Source organism: Budorcas taxicolor, chromosome 5 (assembly GCF_023091745.1).
Source record: "Budorcas taxicolor isolate Tak-1 chromosome 5, Takin1.1, whole genome shotgun sequence".
NCBI classification, from domain to species: Eukaryota; Metazoa; Chordata; class Mammalia; order Artiodactyla; family Bovidae; genus Budorcas; species Budorcas taxicolor.
In genome coordinates this window covers 41,311,628-41,329,654 of record NC_068914.1, presented here as the reverse complement: position 1 = coordinate 41,329,654, position 18,027 = coordinate 41,311,628, and the positions used below count along the sequence as shown (strand labels likewise).

The window sequence follows — 18,027 nt, the reverse complement described above, 5'->3', positions numbered from 1 at the left end:
ACATTCTCTAGGGTTACAGGTGGGTACCATAGTCTTCCTGTTTCCTTTCACGGTTATAAACTAAAACGAATCTAAGACAACTGGCTTAATTTGAAAGCCTTTGAAAGTGAAAAAGTGAAAGTCGTTCAGTTGTGTCTGACTCTTTGTGACCCCATGGACTCCTCCGTCTGTGGAGTTTTCAGGCAAGAACACTGGAGTGGGCAGTCATTTCCTTCTGTAGGGGATCTTCCTGACCCAGGGATTGAAGCTGGCTCTCTTGCATTGCAGATTCTTTACCATCTGAGCCACCAGGGAAGCCCAAGATGAAGCCAAGACAATTGGCTAAATTTGAATGTCTTTATTTTCAACTAATATACCTCCCCTTTGTTTTAACTGTTTAAACTCTGACCAGTCACCTGAAGTTTCTGACAAGAACTCTAGGCCTCACTGACTGACAGTATGAATATCACAGGGCTCTCTAAATATTAGCTGAGTATTTATGCTTGCTTGTATTTTCTCAGTTTTTTATTCAGTAAATGTGTATCAGACTTCTTTAACTGGCCCCCAGTGGTCCAGTGGTCCAGTGGTAAAGAATGCGCCTTGCAATGTAGGGGACACAGACTTGACACCTGCTCCTGGAAGATTCCACATGCTGTGGGGCAACTAAGCCTGCGGGCCACGACTACTGAGTGCATGAACTGCGCCTACTGAAGCCTGTGAGTCTAGAGCCTGTGTTCTGCAACAAGAGAAGTCCCCGCAAGGAGAAGCTGGCACACCACCACTGCAGAAGAGCTCTTGCTCATGCTCGCCGCAACTAGAGAAAAGCCCAGGTAGGTGCAGCAGTGAAGGCCCAGTGCAGCCAAAAATTAAATTTAAAACACAAACCTTTAATAAGAAAATATATGTATTAAGAGATGACTAGAAAACCTTGGTCAAGATGTGGAGTAGAAGGATGTGTGCTCATTTTCTCCTGCAAGAGTACCAAAATTGCAACTGGCTGTTGAACAATCATTGACAGGAAGATGCTGGAACCCACCAAAACAAAAATACACCCCAAGGCAATGGCACCCCACTCCAGTACTCATGCCTGGAAAATCCCATGGGCGGAGGAGCCTGGTAGGCTGCAGTCCATGGGGTAGCTAAGAGTCAGACATGACTGAGCGACTTCACTTTCTCTTTTCACCTTCATGCATTGGAGAAGGAAATGGCAACCCACTCCAGTGTTCGTGCCTGGAGAATCCCAGGGACGGGGGAGCCTGGTGGGCTGCTGTCTATGGGGTCGCACAGAGTCGGACACGACTGAAGCAACTTAGCAGCAGCAGCAGCATGTCCAAAGACAAAGAAGAAGCCACAGCGAGACAGAGGAGCGGTACAAACACAATAAAATCAAAACCCATTCCCAACAGGCGGGTGACCCACAGACTGGAGAACAATAAAACCAAAGAAGTTCTCGCACTGCTGTGAAGGTTCTGAACCCGTCAGGGTTCCCAGCCTGGGGATCTGACAAAGGGACCTGGAATCCCCAGGGAATCTGGCCTTGAGGGCCAGTGGGATTTGACTACAGGCCTTCCGGAGAACTGAAGGAAACAGAGACTCCAGTCTTTGGAGGTCACAAACAAAATTTTGTACATACCAAGAGCGAGAGGAGAGGGGCAATGACTTCACAGGAGACTGAACCTAAACTACCTGCTAGTGTGGAAGGGCCTCCTCTGGAGGTGTGGGTTGGCAGCGGCTCACCACAGGGACGGGGGCACTGGAAGGTCTCCCTTAGAGTAAACCCTCTTGGAGTTTGCCATTAACCCTACAGTAGAGCCCTCAGACCCCAGGGCTGGGATGCCTCAGGCCAAACAACTACCAGGGAGGCAGTGCAACCCCACCCATCAGCAGACAATTGGATCAAAGTTTTACTGAGCAAGGCCCTGCCCACCAGAGCAAGACCTAGACCCTCCTATCAACAAGCTTGAGTAAGAGATAGTTGCTCAGTTGTTTGACTCTTTGCAACCCCATTTTGTTGTAATAAAAATGACAAATAATATACAAGGGAACTCCCATCAGGCTATCAGCTGATTTCTCAACAGAAACTCTACAAGCCAGAAGGGAAAGGCATGACATATTTAAAGCGATGAAAGAGAAGAACCTACAACCAAGAATACTCTACCCAGTAAGACTCTCCTTCAGATATGATGGAGAAATTAAAAGCTTTCCAGACAAGCGAAAGTTAAGAGAATTCAGCACTATGGAACCAGCTTTACAACAAATGCTAAATGAACTTCAAGCAGGAAACACAAGAAAAGGGAAAGACCTATACAATTAAGACCAAACAATTAAGAAAACGGTAATAATATAGTAGGATATTAGTATATTATATACAGTAATAAAATAATAGGATCATACATATAGATCCTTAAATGTAAATGGATTAAATGCACCAACCAAAAGACAGACTGGGTGGGTGAAAAATGTGCCTGTATGCACATCCACTGACCACATCACTCTACTTGATCCCCCCTAAATTCTATGTAATTATTTTATATCGTGAATCATGTTCCCATTATGGCTTGCAATTGTAATTATATTTTAATTTTGTCTGGCTATTGACTGTGAAAACTGACAAACATCTTTTACTTTGTAATTATGTAACTACTACTCACTTACCACTACTGTATCATGATTGGTCAACAGAAAAATAATAGAACTCTATATCACCAAAACTAGGATCTAATAGAAAAACCTGTAATCACTTTTAAAAATCCAGATGCATATGAGAATTATCTTGAATTTTTTTGAAAAATACAAACGCTCAGGTAGTTTTTTCTTCAGAGCTCCAGCTACGTTTCTAATGAGCACTTATGTTTAAAAACTATTAGACTATAGATGATCTTTTCTTTTTTACCTAGTTTCACTTTTTCTTTCATATTCAGTGCTCCCGTTTCATTTAGTTTATGTTCTCCAATTTCTCCATTTCTTTCTAAAAAGCTTTTGTAAACATATGTATAATATATATTTAAGAAAACCTGAATTTTTGCCTAAATAAAAAAATTACATTTTAATTCCACTTGTTTGACTTAGTATAAATGCTAGATTTCTAATTAAAAAATAGATATGCACAAACAACAAAGGTTTACTGTATAGCACATGGAACTATAGTCAATATCTTGTAATAACCTATGATGGAAAATAATTTCAAAAACTAATATGTGTATTTGTATAAATGAATCACCGTGCTGTGCACCTGAAACACTCTAAGTCAACTATATTTCAATAAAATAGACACATTAAAAAAAGAGCCAACTAAACTTTGGCATTAGGGATATAAAAACAAGTAGATACAGCCGTGTCTTCAGAGCTCCAAGTGTAAGTTCCAGCCTCTGTTAACACAAACTATTATTTAGGATTTTGCAGAAAAACTCTTCTCCTCAGGACTTCTCAAGGTCAGAGACTAATTCTTCTCTGTCTTCCAACACTTCCAAAGGCCCAGAGATACTCTGTCCACAGTACAAGTCAATACAAGTGAGTGAGTTGGAGACAGAAAATGTGGGGCTTAGAACCCAAGCTCTTCAAGTTACTAGCTGGGTGAACTTCCAAGTTTTTAAATCTCTAGTGCTTATTTCTACAATAAGGCTATTTGTCTCTTAATAATAGTATTAATGACAATATCTATTTCATAGAATTATTGTGATAATTAAATGACTATATACATGTAAAGTATGGAGTATATATGGTAAAACCGCAATGCTTTTTTAGCTATTATTTTTATTCCAAGCTATGTAATGAGCTTAGAATTTTGAGCAACTGGCTCCAAAATAAAACGGCAACATCACAATACAAATGGAAGAAATGCGTTTGACCTATAAAGCACTAATGCCTAATGATTTCTGGTGCATGAAGCAGTGTCATCTTCCCTGGGGTAAGTTCTTCAGAGTGTGTAGAACTGGCTCCTTGCTGAAGTGCCAGGAGTTCGCAACCTTTAATGATAAGTTTCCTTTTCTGCAATCAAGATGAAGGAAGGCGAGCATAAGTCAGCCAACTTAAGGCTGAAAGGTCGTGAAAAGCTTCATGTGAAACCGTTCTCTGAAGTCACTAAAAGACTGGGTCCCAACGCGACAAGCTGCCGCCAATGCCCGAGGGTCAGGCGGATCTGGGGGTGCGTGGGGGAAAGGGGCTTCCCAGAGGTCGGGAGTGAGAAAGGCCGCTATTTCCAGAGCATGAGGTCCTGTGCACATCTCCTCGTTAAGTCTGAAAGCCTTAATGCTTTCGACAAGCAAGCCGGTTGGCCCTCACACTCAGGAACGAGTTGGGACACCTGATTCATAGAACGACTCACAAACCCCGGTCGTAGGAGAGGGGAGGGTGCAGGACCCATTATCTGAACCGGGTTGGAAAAGCCGAAGGGGTGCTCGAGGAGCAATCATCTTTAGCTTGAAAGCTGAGGCCAGCCACGTCCGGGGTCCTCAAGTCGGCTCTCCACGTGGGCTCCGAGGCCCCGCACTCACCAAAGTCGTAGAGGTTCTGGAGCAAAGCGCCCAGAAGGGCCTGAGAACCGGGAGGCGCGGAAATCGCCAACCGGGTCTCCTGAGCCATCGTGAGGGCGGCGGGCCGCGCCGAGACGGCGCAGTTCTCGCGGGCCTCCCGCCGCTCGGCGTCCGCTTCCGGTTTCCGACGGGCTGCGCGCGCCGCAAGTCCCCGCGCGGCTTCCGTCCTGGTTAAGATGGCGGCGCCCGGGGGCCTGTGGAGGGGCTGTAGAGGGTGCTGCCGCCCTAGGCGAGGTCGGGCCGCCCCGCGCGGAAGAACCGCCCACAGCAGCACCACCACCACTGCTTAGCACAGAGTCCCAGGCCACGCCCGGGACAGCAGCCGCAGCATGGATCGTTCCAGTTCATCCAACTCTTGTTTCTCCGTTGGCTCCACCAGTCCCGGGGCTGTCGTGCTCGTCTACTCGGTATGAGCCCAGGGGAGCGAGGCCGGGGCGGGGCTGCGAGAGGACCCCCTTCTCTTAGTCCCGGGTTCCTCCGGGCTGCGACCCGAGGTCCAAAGGAGTGGGTCCGAGATCCCCAGAGGAGGGACCAGGTGATTGATTTGGTTTCCAGGGCGACGGTGTATCTCGGTGAGTGTGAACGTCGCTATGCCTTTAGAAGTTTGTGTTGGTGATGGTTCCTCTGGTTCCTGCCCGCTCGTTCCTTCCCTTTCACTCCACCAGGCATGGGGCCTTCAGGAAGCCTCTGACACCGAAACGAGGGAGTAGAGTTGGGAATCTCCCTCTCTAGCGAGGGCGTGTCGAACTACCTTTTGGCTGGTTTCTCGAACCGGAGAAGCCTGCGGGTCTGACCCAACCTGAGGTAGCCTGTGGTTCCCCATCCCGCTCTTTTGCAGGTGTGATATTCCTGGGAGAAAAAGTATTTGGCCTGTGTGTGTACATCGAGCTTTTAAGACTTAATCTAAGAAGATTTGGAGTTTCTGGAAATTTTTATTGTGTTTCTGTCTCTGTCCATGATTGTAACTTTTCCCGCAAGTCATTTTGAAAGACAGCTAATGGCACCCGGCCTCCCTACAGTTGGCCTTTTCACCGCCTAAACCCCTTCTCCTGATTTTAACTTTTTTTGCCAACGGAATGTTGGTCACTCACAGTTTCATGAAGAAATTTTGAGGCAGAAATTTGTAGCTCTCAATATTGCACAACCCTGGGGCAACTGACTTAAAAAATAAATTAATTTTTATTTACCATAGGAAGAAATAAAAGTGCATATTTTAAAGTCATGCTATCTATGTTCTGGCTTAAATCTAAGGTTAATTTATGTAGGAACGTGGTAATAGGGAGAATATGAAAGAGCAAAGTAAACAAGAAACTCAGTTTCAGAAAAGAATGTACATATGATAAAGAATCCACCTGCAATGCAGGCGACCCGGGTTGGATCCCTGGGTCTGGAAGATCCCCTGGAGACAGGAATGGCAACCCTCTGCAGTGTTCTTGCTTGGGAAATCGCATGGACAGAGGAGCCTAGCGGGCTAGTCTGTGGGGTTGCACAGAATTGGACATGACTTAGCGACTGAACAACAACAAAACCCGCCTCTACCTTCAAATTGGGAAATCAGTGGAACATGGGAAAACGTCTGTCCCCTTGCTGTGAAGAGCCTGGGCTTATAATTGGTGCTAATTGTCCACTCTCCTGAGGTTTATCACTTGTGCCTCTCTCTTCATTGACCTCACTTCATAGATGAGTGAAATATTTCAACCTTGGAATGTAGTGAAGAGGGTTACTGTGTAGCTCTGACTCCCTCTAGGTAGCTTTTTCAGCCCTAACTTGGTTTATGAATTAACAGCAATTTTCCACATGTGTATTAAAGGAAATAATTGATTTTTTATTTCCCCCACTCACCAAGGATAAGACTTTGGTCCACTTTTTCATGTGAAAAACTAAAGCAATTGCATGTACACTGTTACTACTTTTGGAGCTAGACAGCAGCCCTTACTACTCTTATGACTACAGTCTTTAGTTTCTTGTTAACCTGAACTTTTTCTTACTGGTTCAGACCGCCCTTATATATTTCCTCGCCAATGCTCTTAATTGAGCAACACTCTTATCTTAAGAGATGTTTTAGAAACCGCTGACTGCAGCAGATGTTACAGTAGTAGGTACCTACAGTGTTCTAGTCAGTATTGACAGTGTCCAAGATATGGAAGTTAAAGATCCACCTCTTGCCTTTAAGGACTTCACAGGAGATCATGAAAATAAACAATCATAATTAAGTGAGGTAAGGGCTTCCCAGGTGGTGTTAGTAGTAAAGAACATGCCTGCCAATGCAGGAAACATAAGAGACGTGAGTTGAATCCCTGGGTTGGGAAGATCCCCTGGAGGAGGGCATGACAGCCCACTCCAGTGTTCTTGCCTGCAGAACCCCATGGACTGGTGAGTTACAGTTCATCCATGGGGTCATGAAGAGTCAGACACAACTGAAGCAACTTAGTACACAGGCAAGTGAGATAAGCGCAGTGATTGAAGCACGCTCAGTATGCTGTGGGAGGGATGAGGAGGAGCACCCAACCTGTCTGGGAACTTGGAGAAGGCTTCTAAGAGACTATGACACCTGAAATGAGATTTTAAGATATGAATTTTAAGATATGAGGAAGAGGAAGACTACCCTAGGTGCCAGTGTCAGAAGACCACACCCTAGCATGTTTGGGGGAACCAAGATCGACAAGGGTAGAATAAAGGGAATATGAGAAGCACCGCTAAGCAAATGGGCAGAGGATATTTCCTAAAGGAATTTTATATGTTTAAATGCCCTTAAGGATAAATCTTGACTTTATGAGGCAACCATTTATTTATTTTTTTGGCTGCGCCATGTGGGACCTTGGTTTCCTGACCAGGGATCGAACCTGTTCCCCCTGTGCAGTTTTAACCCCCAGATCGCCAGGGAAGTCCCTACGGGGCATCATTTAAGGATGATCGGATTTGTATTTTTGAAAGTCCAAGAAGACTACTAGGTTTCTCAAATGATTGTGTGGATAATCTCTTTTACTTAAGCAGAGACTGTAGGAAGAGAATCTGGTTAGGGAAGGAATCTGATCTGGAAGCATGAAGATCGGTTAGGACTCTGTTGCCACAGTTCAGGGAAGTGATTGATGAAAGCCTGAAGTAAGGCAGTGGCGGTAAGTCTGTGGAGAAGGGAGACGGGTGAGTCTGTCTGGTGCTCAGGACAGTTACATATGGCGGCTAAGAGGCGGCCGTCTGAAGCTGACTCCTGATTTCTGCAATAGGGCACCTGGACGGATGATGCCACCTTTCACTGATAAGAAAGAGGAAGAAGAACAGGTTTAGTTGGAGTTATACAATAGTAATTTCAGTTTAGGGTGTGGTAAGTTGGAGATGTAAGAGGCAACATTATGATTTTTTAACTTGTGAATTATCTTGTTATAGACCCAATACATCACAAAGTATTGGGGAAACATCCAAATACAGTTAGAAATATGCTATTTCTAATGATACGATCTATAAATATATTTCATATGATATTTAAACGTGACACCAGAGTGAAAGAGGATGATCTGGCCTCAATACATGGATATGACAGCCATCAGCAAGTAGGTTGTGTCTGAAGCCATGGGTCTGCTTGGAATCTTCCAGTGATGCCACAGATGCCAAGCACACCGGGAGTGGGTAATTGCTGGGTGTGCCCGTGACCCATATGAGAACTTGCTGTTAGAGCCTGAATGAAAAGTCTAGTCCTGTTACAGTGTCCTGCAAGACTACACAGTCGGGCAACTGCTCTGTCTCTGACTTGACTCCTCGCTCGCTGGTGTTCAGCCACACTGGCCTTCTGTTTCTCAGAAGTGAGCGTGCGCCCTCCTCAGAGTACTTAGAGTCCTCTCTGTACAACATGCTGTGTTTTCCCAGAACTTTGCCTTGCTGGCCTTTTATTATTGTTATTAGTATTATTAAGATCCCAGCTCAAGCATCATCTCCTCAAAGAGGCCTTACCCCGCCCCCACACTCAGTCTAAAGTAGCTCTCCAATCACTCTTCATTAGTTACTGTTTTATTTTCTTTATATTCTCTCTTCAGTGTTATGCTACAGCAGTCTTATCCTGACTTTCAAAGCTCATTGTTTAACTTGTATGAAGTTTGCAACCATAAGGTTAAAACACTCCTGTTATTAAAAATTAAAGATTATTATATAAATTTCCATTAAATCTGTTAAAAATAGTTAATACTCAGCACTTCCTCATTAGGTTACTAAATTTCACTGTTATGCTCTTGAAGTTATTTATGTCACACTGTAAGGTGGGAATCCTAAAGTACAGTAGCTCCTTCTATCTCCTAACTCTGTTTAGAAAGGTTGTGTTGGTAGCTTGAGGCTTCCCAGGTGGCGCTAGTGGTAAAGGACCCGCCTGCCAATGCAGGAGATGTAAGAGACAGAGGTTCAATTCCTGGGTCGGGAAGACCCCCTGGAGGAGGGCATGGCAACCCACTCGAATACTCTTGCCTGGAGAATCCCATGGGCAGAGAATCCCATGGCACATAGGTCCGTAGGGCCGCACAGAGTCAGATACGATGAAGCACCTTAGCACGCACACAGGCATTGGTAGCTTGAAACTTGCCACAGTGGGAGGGTATAGACCACAGACACTGGCACGTGCTATAAATCAAGGCTCTCCCGTAGATGCACCTTTACCAGCGTGTTCCTGGTGGACTCCCTACGTGAACCTGTCTTGTTTCTTTGTTGTTTATCTCCTTAAGGGTACATTCAGCTCCCTCAGGCACATTTCCTGTCTACCTTGTTCAGGCTGTATTCTTAGCTTGTAGAACAGTGCCGGGTATATTTGGGGCTCTCAGTCACTGTTGAGTGAATGGGCCCACCAGAGCAGGTTAGGGAGATACAGGTAGAGGCTTGCTGTACAAAGTAAGATAGGGAAGACAGTGGCGGAAAAACACTTCACCTCAGTCTTCTAACTTGAACTCCTCATTGTATTTTGCTCCTGTGAGTGTTTATTTTAGGTTGGTAAAAACTTTTCCAGCAAGACGTAGGGAAGGCCAGTTACGGAGCAGTAACACTCAACCCTGGTCACATGTTGGAAATACTTAAAGTACTTTCAAAAATACTTCTGATACGCAGGTAGCACTCACAGACCAGATAATCAGGAATCTTTGGGAGGGGCCTGGGCATCAGAATTTTTTTTAAGTTCCCTGAGTTAATTTTAATATGCAGCCTGTGTTAAAAACCACTGTATTAGACATTGAGTTAGACCAGATTGGGAGAAGTTTGAGCTTTGGACTGAATATTGGAGAGCTGTTCTCAACAGGGCTCAAGAAGTGGCTTCATTTAGTAATTTATGTTATCATTCTGCAGACAATGATTGGGTTCCTCCTAGGGACTAGAAATACAAAAATGTATGACACGTGACACGGAGCCTCCCTGGTGGCTCAGTGGTAAAGAACCTGCCTGCCAGTGCAGGAGACACAGGTTCGATCCCTGATCTGGGAAGATCGCACATGCGGCGAAACAGCTGAACCCATGCTCCACAACTACTGGGCCTGTCCTTGAGAGCCTGGGAGCCACAACTACCAAATCCTGTGCACCCTGAAGCCCTCTGCCACAGCAGAAGCCACATCAGTGAGAAGCCTGCGCACTGCAGCTAGAGAAAAGCTGTCGCAGCAGTGAAGACCCAACTCGTCCAAAAGAAAGAAAGAACAAATTTTTTTAAAAGACACATGACAAGTTCACAGTCTTGTAGGGGAAACACCAAATGCAAGTTTATTGAAGTTTTCTAGATGAAAATGTAATGAGGATTCCCTACAAACTCGAAGGAGAAGATGACCATTTGAGTCCTAGGTTATGTGGTTGAAGGCTGAGTACTGTCCAGGTGAACAGTGGGTGAGGGCCATCTGTAAGTGCCCTGTCTCAACAACTGGTACCACCGTGCACCTGGTTACCAACAAAAGAAGCTGTGTCTCTCTGGGTCACACAACTCATATCCCCGGCATATACCACAATGCCAAGAATATTAATAACAGGTGCCAAATGTTTGATAAGGAATGCTGCTCCTGGAGGTAACTTGAACAAAGCTGTAGGAGCCGTGGGATGTCATAGCTTGTTTAGGTAACTAGGTCTTTATGTAGCCGGGTCAAGTGTTAAGAGGTATGAGTTCGATCCTGCAGTTAACAGAACCATGGAAGGACTGTAGGTGAACACATCTTGGACGTTTGCAGAGTATGCATACCTGCTGCTCTGCCTGGCATGTTCTTGTTCTGAGGACTCCCTTTCTCCTCACTCCCCTGTCCTCTCTCTCTGCAACCCCCAACCCTATACACACCTCCCCAACTGATTCTGATCCTTTTCTCTTCCCACACCTAGGACCACTAAATGGGAGGTCTTTCAAGATCTTTTTGTCCCTGAAAATTATATCATTTATAATGGTAATTTATGGCATTCTACCCAGTCTGAGCCTATATAAGTTATACTGTTCCTTTATTAATGAGAAATGTGAGGTTTAAGGTTCTTCAGCAGGAGTCTGTGATGTGTTACAGTGACTGCAGTTTTACAGCAGAATTCCAACAGTTACAATATTTTCCCCTCATATATTTTCTTTATTTATATATGAACATTAAAATGTTCATGTTTGCATATTTCACATGTTTTACATGCTACCCTTTCATACTTAAGCTCCCCATCAATGCTTTTTTGCTTTTGTTTATATTGTTGTTGTGCCTAATGGTGGTCTCAGTTTAAAATTCTGTTGTTTTTTTTTAATTACCTTAACATTTAGTCATTCACAATATGTATATATTCCAAACACAGCTAGATGTTGGAAATACAAAGATCCAAAGTACAAAGATGCCCTCAAGGTAATTGCATTTTGGCAGGGAGGCAGACTTGCAAATGATCACATGTCATGGGATATATACCATAATAGTTGTATGGAAAGGAGTCCTAATGAGAAAGGCAGAGTGATTCCATCAGGGGGTCTCGAGGAGAGTTTTCACAGAAGAGTGATACCTGAACAAGGATAGGAACAGAAGGGCATTTCAGGCTGACGGACCTGTGCAGAGGCCCAGAGGCATGTCAGCAATGGACTGTGTTGGGGAAATCGAATCACTCACTGTTAAGTGGACCATGAGTGTGGTGAGAAGGAAAAGCCAGGTCTCAGAGGTTCTTGTATGACACCAGGAGTGGCTTAGGTCTTACTCTGAAGGAGGTGAGGGGGAAGTCATATTTTAAACCAGAATTTGGCCAGAATTGTGTTTTAAAAGGGGCATGGAGTGGGGACTTCCCCATTGCTCCAGTGCCTGGGACTCAGTGTTCCCGACGCAGGCAGGCCTGGGTTCAATCCCTGGTCAGGAAAGTGGATCCCACGTGCTGCAACCGAGACCTGGCACTGCTAAATATAAAAGAAAATAAAAAAGGCACGTAGTGGCATGGAAGACTGATTCAAAGGGGCAAAACACAGGCAGGGAGACCAGTGAGGAAGCTATTGTGATAAAGAGCATGGGCTAGACATGAATGAGAAGACAGGATTGATTCTTAAAGGCCTTGTTAACAGGATGAAACGGATTGGATGTAAAGGGTGAGGGAGGAGAGGTCTAGAATGATGTGAACTGAGGAGTGAGGATGTCATGGAGGTTATTGATTGGTATTTCAGGAAAATGATCAGGTTGTAGGATTGTTCAGAGGAGAAATGAATTCACTTTTGGAAAGGCCAAATTGAAGAAGCGAGAGGACAGTGCAGGGGAGTCAGGAACAAATATTTGAAAGCAGTTGAGTAGGTGAGAGTACTCAACTCTGTGTGGAGTGAGGAGAAGAGGGCTGGAGAGGTGAACACATATTAAAGGAAGTGGGAGGAAAAAAGACATATTTGTAGTTTAAGGAGAAAATTTCCCCCAGGTAGAGACTCTCTGAATTAGAGAAATGAGATGGATTTTCTACTTGACAAGAATCGAGAATTAAAAACCAAAGTAGGAACATTTCAGAGTTGTTGTAGCTGAGGACAGGAAGGCATGCTTGAGAGTGGTGTCACACTGTGCGCAGGTTTAGGAGAATGAAGACTAGAAAGAGGCCAGGTCTAGTAATTCGATTTGAAAGAAATATTAGTGTTTGTTACGCCTTTTATAGTAGCAATGAATGAAAAATAGTTCACACGTCCGGCATTTAAAGTTATATGGGAGAAACTTAAACTGACATGGAGAAGTGTTTTTAACATTAAGTTTTTAAAAATCAGGTGACAAAAATATGTGTGTGATTGAGGAGACTATGTCCACAGGCATAGAGACAAGCATTAGCTGAAATAGTATCTGGGTATCGATTTTAGTTTTCTTCTTTGTGCTTTTTTGTATCCTCTGAATTTTTATAATGAACATGTATCACTTTGGAAATTTAAAAAATATATTAAGAAATTAAGGAATATAAAGGTGATTATGCAGCCCCTAAAATATTTTAAAACAATATTTATTAATAATATAAGGAAGTACTTAGAATACAGTTGATAAGATAAACCATATTTGGTATGGTCCATGTTTTAAATTTAAAAATATGTACTTTTTTTATTTATGAATGAAAAAAATAAGGAAACTAGTAGTAAAAGTTAAGAGTAGTTATTCCAGAGTGTAAAATTGTGGGCAGTTTGGCTTTACTTATGTGTTTCTGTGTTTCCAAATTTTCCATAATTAACATGCTGAGTAGTGTAGGATAGTGGTTAGAAACAAGGTCTGTGCTGAGATAAGGCTTGAGATTGAGTCCTGTCTCTGCCCTTGGAGAGCTGTGGGGCCTTGGCTGAGTTATTTCACTTCTCTGTGCCTTAGGCTCCCCACTGTGAAACAGGGTAGTGAAGCTAACTCCCTCACAGGGTTGTTGTGAGGATTGCCCCTTTGTGGAGGTTAAGTTCTTATTTAGAATACTGCCTGACAGTTAGGAAGCAATGATGCATGTTAGCTGTACTGACGATTACTACTCTTACTTTTATCATCAGAAAAACAAACTTTTAAGAGTTAACAATTTAGAAGTCATTTAACGATCTAGAAGCCTAATAACAAGCAATTTCAGGGGCGGGTTGGCTAGAACCTGATTTGCAGTGGTTGAAAGGAGATAAGAAACCAATACAGCAAAACATGAACTGCCCCAGAGTAGCTTATACAGGAGCACTTTTGTCTTGAGTTTGCACCCGTGTACTCTTAATTTACTTGACAGTGGTTACTTTCTAATGTATGCTTTGATTTAATTTTTAAGACTAAGTGAAGGGACTTCCCTGGTAGTCCAGTGGCTAAGACTCTGCGCTCCCAAAGCAGGGGGCCCAGGTTGGATCCCTGGTCAGGGAACTAGATTCCACATGCCACAACTGAGTTCGCATGCTGCAAGGAAAGCCTGGCACAGCCAAATAAATTTTAAATGAAAAAATTTTAAAAGAAGTAAAAGAGGCAGATAAAACAAGTATGATGGATGAAACCTGTAAAATAGATCAGATTTGCTTTAGACCTTAGTGCCCCACTGTGACTGTATTTGTTAACTTCCCCCCAGGGACACTGGCTTTATAAAGATAGCAATCAAAAATAAAATATTACAATTTAGTATCAATTCATTGATCCTAGTAATAGCTACATTTTTTTTCCTTACTATGTGAAAATCTAACATCAGAACACCCTATTCTTTTTTTTGTTTTCCTTTTTTTAGGCAAAAATTTATTTAGACCCACTCATTCCATGTATGGAATTTTCTCGGATACATATGGTGGTGGGGGTGGTGGGGGTAGTAGTTTAGTCACTAAATTGTTTCGGACTCTTTCGACTCCATGAACTGCAGCCAGGCTCCTCTGTCCATGGGATGTCCCAGGCAAGAATACTGGAGTGGGTTGCCATTTCCCTCTCCAGGGAATTCTGTTGTTATTCTATGTCAGAATAAGTTTTGACAAAGATGAAACCTTACCAATGTAGTTCCTAACCTGTCTTAATTTATTTTACAGCATGTGCCTGACTTTCTTTCCTTTGCCTTGTCCACAGAAAGAGCTCAAAAAGTGGGATGAGTTTGAAGATGTTTTAGAGGAGAGGAGGCATGTCAGTGACTTGAAGTTTGCAATGAAATGCTACACACCTCTTGTCTATAAGGGAATTACTCCTTGTAAGCCAAGTGATATTAAATGTAGTGTTCTCAATTCTGAAGAGATCCATTATGTCATTAAACAGGTAAGTGATTCCATCTTTAGCCATAGCCAGATTCATTCATTGTGTGCAAGTTTCTTTCTCTTCTAGATTCTATGAATTTATTTTGCTATTTTTAATGTATCTTTTTGGGTTTCACTATATTCAGCACATTCATCTGGTATTTATTTTACCTATAATGCATGTTAGCCTCTTTGCTAGACATTGTGTCTAATAGTGAGCTAGTTGAGCAGAGTTCTTGACCTCTTGAGTGTTTAATAGGAAATGATGACAGGTGTGCAGTCAGTTACAATGAAATACATACACAAGACATGCTAGTGGGAGGCCAGTGTACAAGGACATTAATTAATCATAAGGGCAATTAATTTTGTGCAGGGGGTAAGAGAAGTTATTTTTTAAATGAGGCTCGAAAGATGTGTAGGGACTTTCCATGTGAAATAGATGAAGAAGAGTGTTCCTAGCAGAACAAAGAACTTCTTTCCTGTGGTTTTCAAACCTCATGGCACATTAAAATTATTCAGGGAGCCTTTAAAAGCCCCTGTACCTACATCTCACATTTGGGTGAGTGAAGTGAAGGAAAGGCAGAATCAAGGCTGATGGAGCCATTCACTGAGTTAGGGGCTTAGAAGAGGGATAAGAAGAGGGCCGAAGAGAGAAGCTGTGCTCCGTGCTCTGGACACGTCACTTGAGATGTCCAGGTCAAAGTCCTAGACTGGCATGATTGGAGCTTCACGGTGGCGGCCCTTCATGTGGTAGTGTGCATCTACACCTTGATATTCATGGGGAGATCCTGCTTCTTTGACATTTAAGTGGAGGTGAGTCAGGTTTATGGAAAATTCTTAATTTTTTTTTTTTTTTTTGGCTACACCACATGGCTTGCAAAATCTTAATTCTCTGACCAGGGGATTGAACCTGGGCCTATGGCAGTGAAACCACAGAGTCCTAACCACTGATCTGCCAGGGAATTCTCAGGAAAACTCTTCATTGTCTTCATTAGTTGCTGTCCATTTTCCTCTGATTTAGACTTATGACCTATGCTGTTAATCATATTGTTTCCATCTAGCATGCTCTGTCTTGGGGAAATTATTAATCTTCCCTCACTTCACGTAAGTGAAGTCAAGTTTCCTCATCTGTTAGAAGATAAAGACAGTTGTTCTCAATACTGACTCTTTGTGAGAATCACCTAGAGAACTTCTGCAGAAGTTAACCACAGTTTTCCACACGTATGTAAACTCTGTGAAGGCAAGAATTTTTTTGTCTCTTTCTCTTTGAAATTGCTATATTCCTGGTACCTAGCGCATAGTGCATGTTCAATAAATACTTCTTGAATTAATGGAAAAAAAAATACTTTGGTCCCATCCATAGGGATTCTGACTAATTGGTCTAGGTTAGGACCCAGGTGTTCTTCTCTTTTCTTCAACTCCTCCCTTTCTCCTAAATGGCACTTTTGAATTGCCCGGTTCTCCTTGAACCTCCAAATCTACCTCCACATACTCGTGACAGATGACTTTTCTTCGTACTTCACAAAAACAATTTAAGCCATTATGTGAGAACTCTTTGAACTTGCTGTGGTCAGGCTTCTAATTTACCTGCGCCTAATACACATCATTTTCTTAAATGGAGCCCCTTCTGTTTGAGTTTAGTCCCTACCCCACTCCTTCGCTCTGGATCCCTCCTCTCTCCTCCTCCTCATCCTCAGGGACTTGGCTCTCTTGCCTGTCCAGTCAGATGCCTCAGCTTCTTCCTCTTGATCAGCTCTTTACCATCAGCGTTTAATATGCTCACTGCTCTTCAGCTTAAATAGACCCCCTTTGACCACGTTCCTTCTCTCCTTAGTACCCCTCCCTTCCTTTCCCACCTCTCTCCCCTTTGAAGAAGTTGGCTGGTTTCTATGGACTGGCTTCCAACCCCTTGTAGTAGTTCTTCCCAAGACTGTGAATGACTTCCTTCCTTGTGACTAAAATCAGCCTAGTTCAAATCCTGGCTGACTTTTGGCACATGCTTTCTCCTTCCTCTCCATGACACCTTACTCTTCCACTTGCCCACCACATCTGTTTATTATTCCTCGGTTGTCTTTACGGGCTTCTTTTTTTTAACCTATCTCTTTAAATACTGCTGTTCCTCAAGATTTTGTTTTCTCCCCTTATTCTACTCACTCGCTGGGCAGTTTTATTTATTGCCAGAATTTTAAGTACCTTCCTTGTACTAATGTCTCCATATCATAATATTCGGTTCAGTTTAGTTGCTCAGTCGTGTCCTCCTCTTTGCGACCCCATGGACTGCAGCATGCCAGGCTTCCCTGTCCATCACCAACTTCCAGAGCTTACTCAAACTTATGTCTATTGCGTCAGTGATACTATCGAACCATATCATCCTCTGTCATCCCCTTTTCGTCCTGCCTTCCATCTTTCCCAGCATCAGGGTTTTTCCAGTGAATCAGTTCTTCACACCAGGTGGCCAAAGTATGGGAGCTTCAGCTTCAGCATCAATCCTTCCAATGAATATTCAGGACTGATTTCCTTTAGGATTGACTGGTTGGATCTCCTTGCACTCCAAGGGACTCACAAGAGTGTTCTCCACTACCACAGTTCAAAAGCATCAGTTCTTCGGTACTCAGCTTTCTTTATAGTCCGACTCTCCCAACCGTACATGACTACTGGAAAAACCATAGCTTTGCCTAGACAGACCTTTGTCACTATAGTAATGTCTCTGCTTTTTAATATGCTGTCTAAGTTGGTCATGGCTTTTCTTCCAAGAAGCAAGCATCTTTTAATTTCATGGCTGCAGTCACCATCTGCAGTGATTTTGGAGCCCCCAAAAATAAAGTTTGTCACTGTTTCCATTGTTTCCCCATCTATTTGTCATGAAGTGATAGGACCGGATGCCATGATCTTAGTTTTCTGAATGTTGACTTTTAAGCCTACTTTTTCACTCTCCTCTTTCACTTTCATTAAGAGGCTCTTTAGTTTTTCTTTTCTTTCTGCCAAAAGGGAGGTGTCATCTGTGTATTTGAGGTTATTGATATTTTTCCTAGCTAGCAATCTTGATTATAATATTACTGTATAAAAATAGTATATTATAAATAATATAGATAATTAGTATCTATTGCTTCAGCCTGGATCTCTTTGGAGTTTCATATGTGTATTTTTGTAGTTTATTGGATATCCTCTTGGAAGTTCCAAAAGCACCTCATATTCAAGATGTAAAAATCAAAGTCTTTGATTCACCTCGCCCTCATGCCATGGATATGCTCCCCCCCATCCCCCACCCCAGATGACCCTGTCTCCAAGAATGCTCCCCACTATGTGTTAGTTGCTCAAACCAAAACTCTGGATGCCGTCTTCCACTTCTTACTTTTCTCTCATACGCTGTCAGTCACTGAGAGCTGCTGAAGTGCTCTCCCAACA

General features: G+C 43.1%; 2 protein-coding genes across 2 annotated transcripts in view; one reads left to right on the top strand and one right to left on the bottom strand.

Moving 5' to 3' along the window:
* Nucleotides 1–4,604, bottom strand: part of C5H1orf131 (chromosome 5 C1orf131 homolog) — a 32,499-nt gene extending 27,895 nt beyond the window's left edge. Inside the window, exon 1 of the mRNA XM_052640896.1 lies at nucleotides 4,473–4,604. Coding sequence (XP_052496856.1) covers nucleotides 4,473–4,560 — 88 coding nt within the window. The 5' untranslated portion in view covers nucleotides 4,561–4,604. The remainder of the gene's footprint in view (nucleotides 1–4,472) is intronic.
* An 88-nt stretch (nucleotides 4,605–4,692) lies between these two features.
* GNPAT (glyceronephosphate O-acyltransferase) overlaps nucleotides 4,693–18,027 on the top strand; it is a 37,170-nt gene continuing 23,835 nt past the window's right edge. Inside the window, exons 1-2 of the mRNA XM_052640082.1 lie at nucleotides 4,693–4,918; nucleotides 14,462–14,644. Of these exons, the coding sequence (XP_052496042.1) occupies nucleotides 4,841–4,918; nucleotides 14,462–14,644 (261 nt within the window). The 5' untranslated portion in view covers nucleotides 4,693–4,840. The remainder of the gene's footprint in view (nucleotides 4,919–14,461; nucleotides 14,645–18,027) is intronic.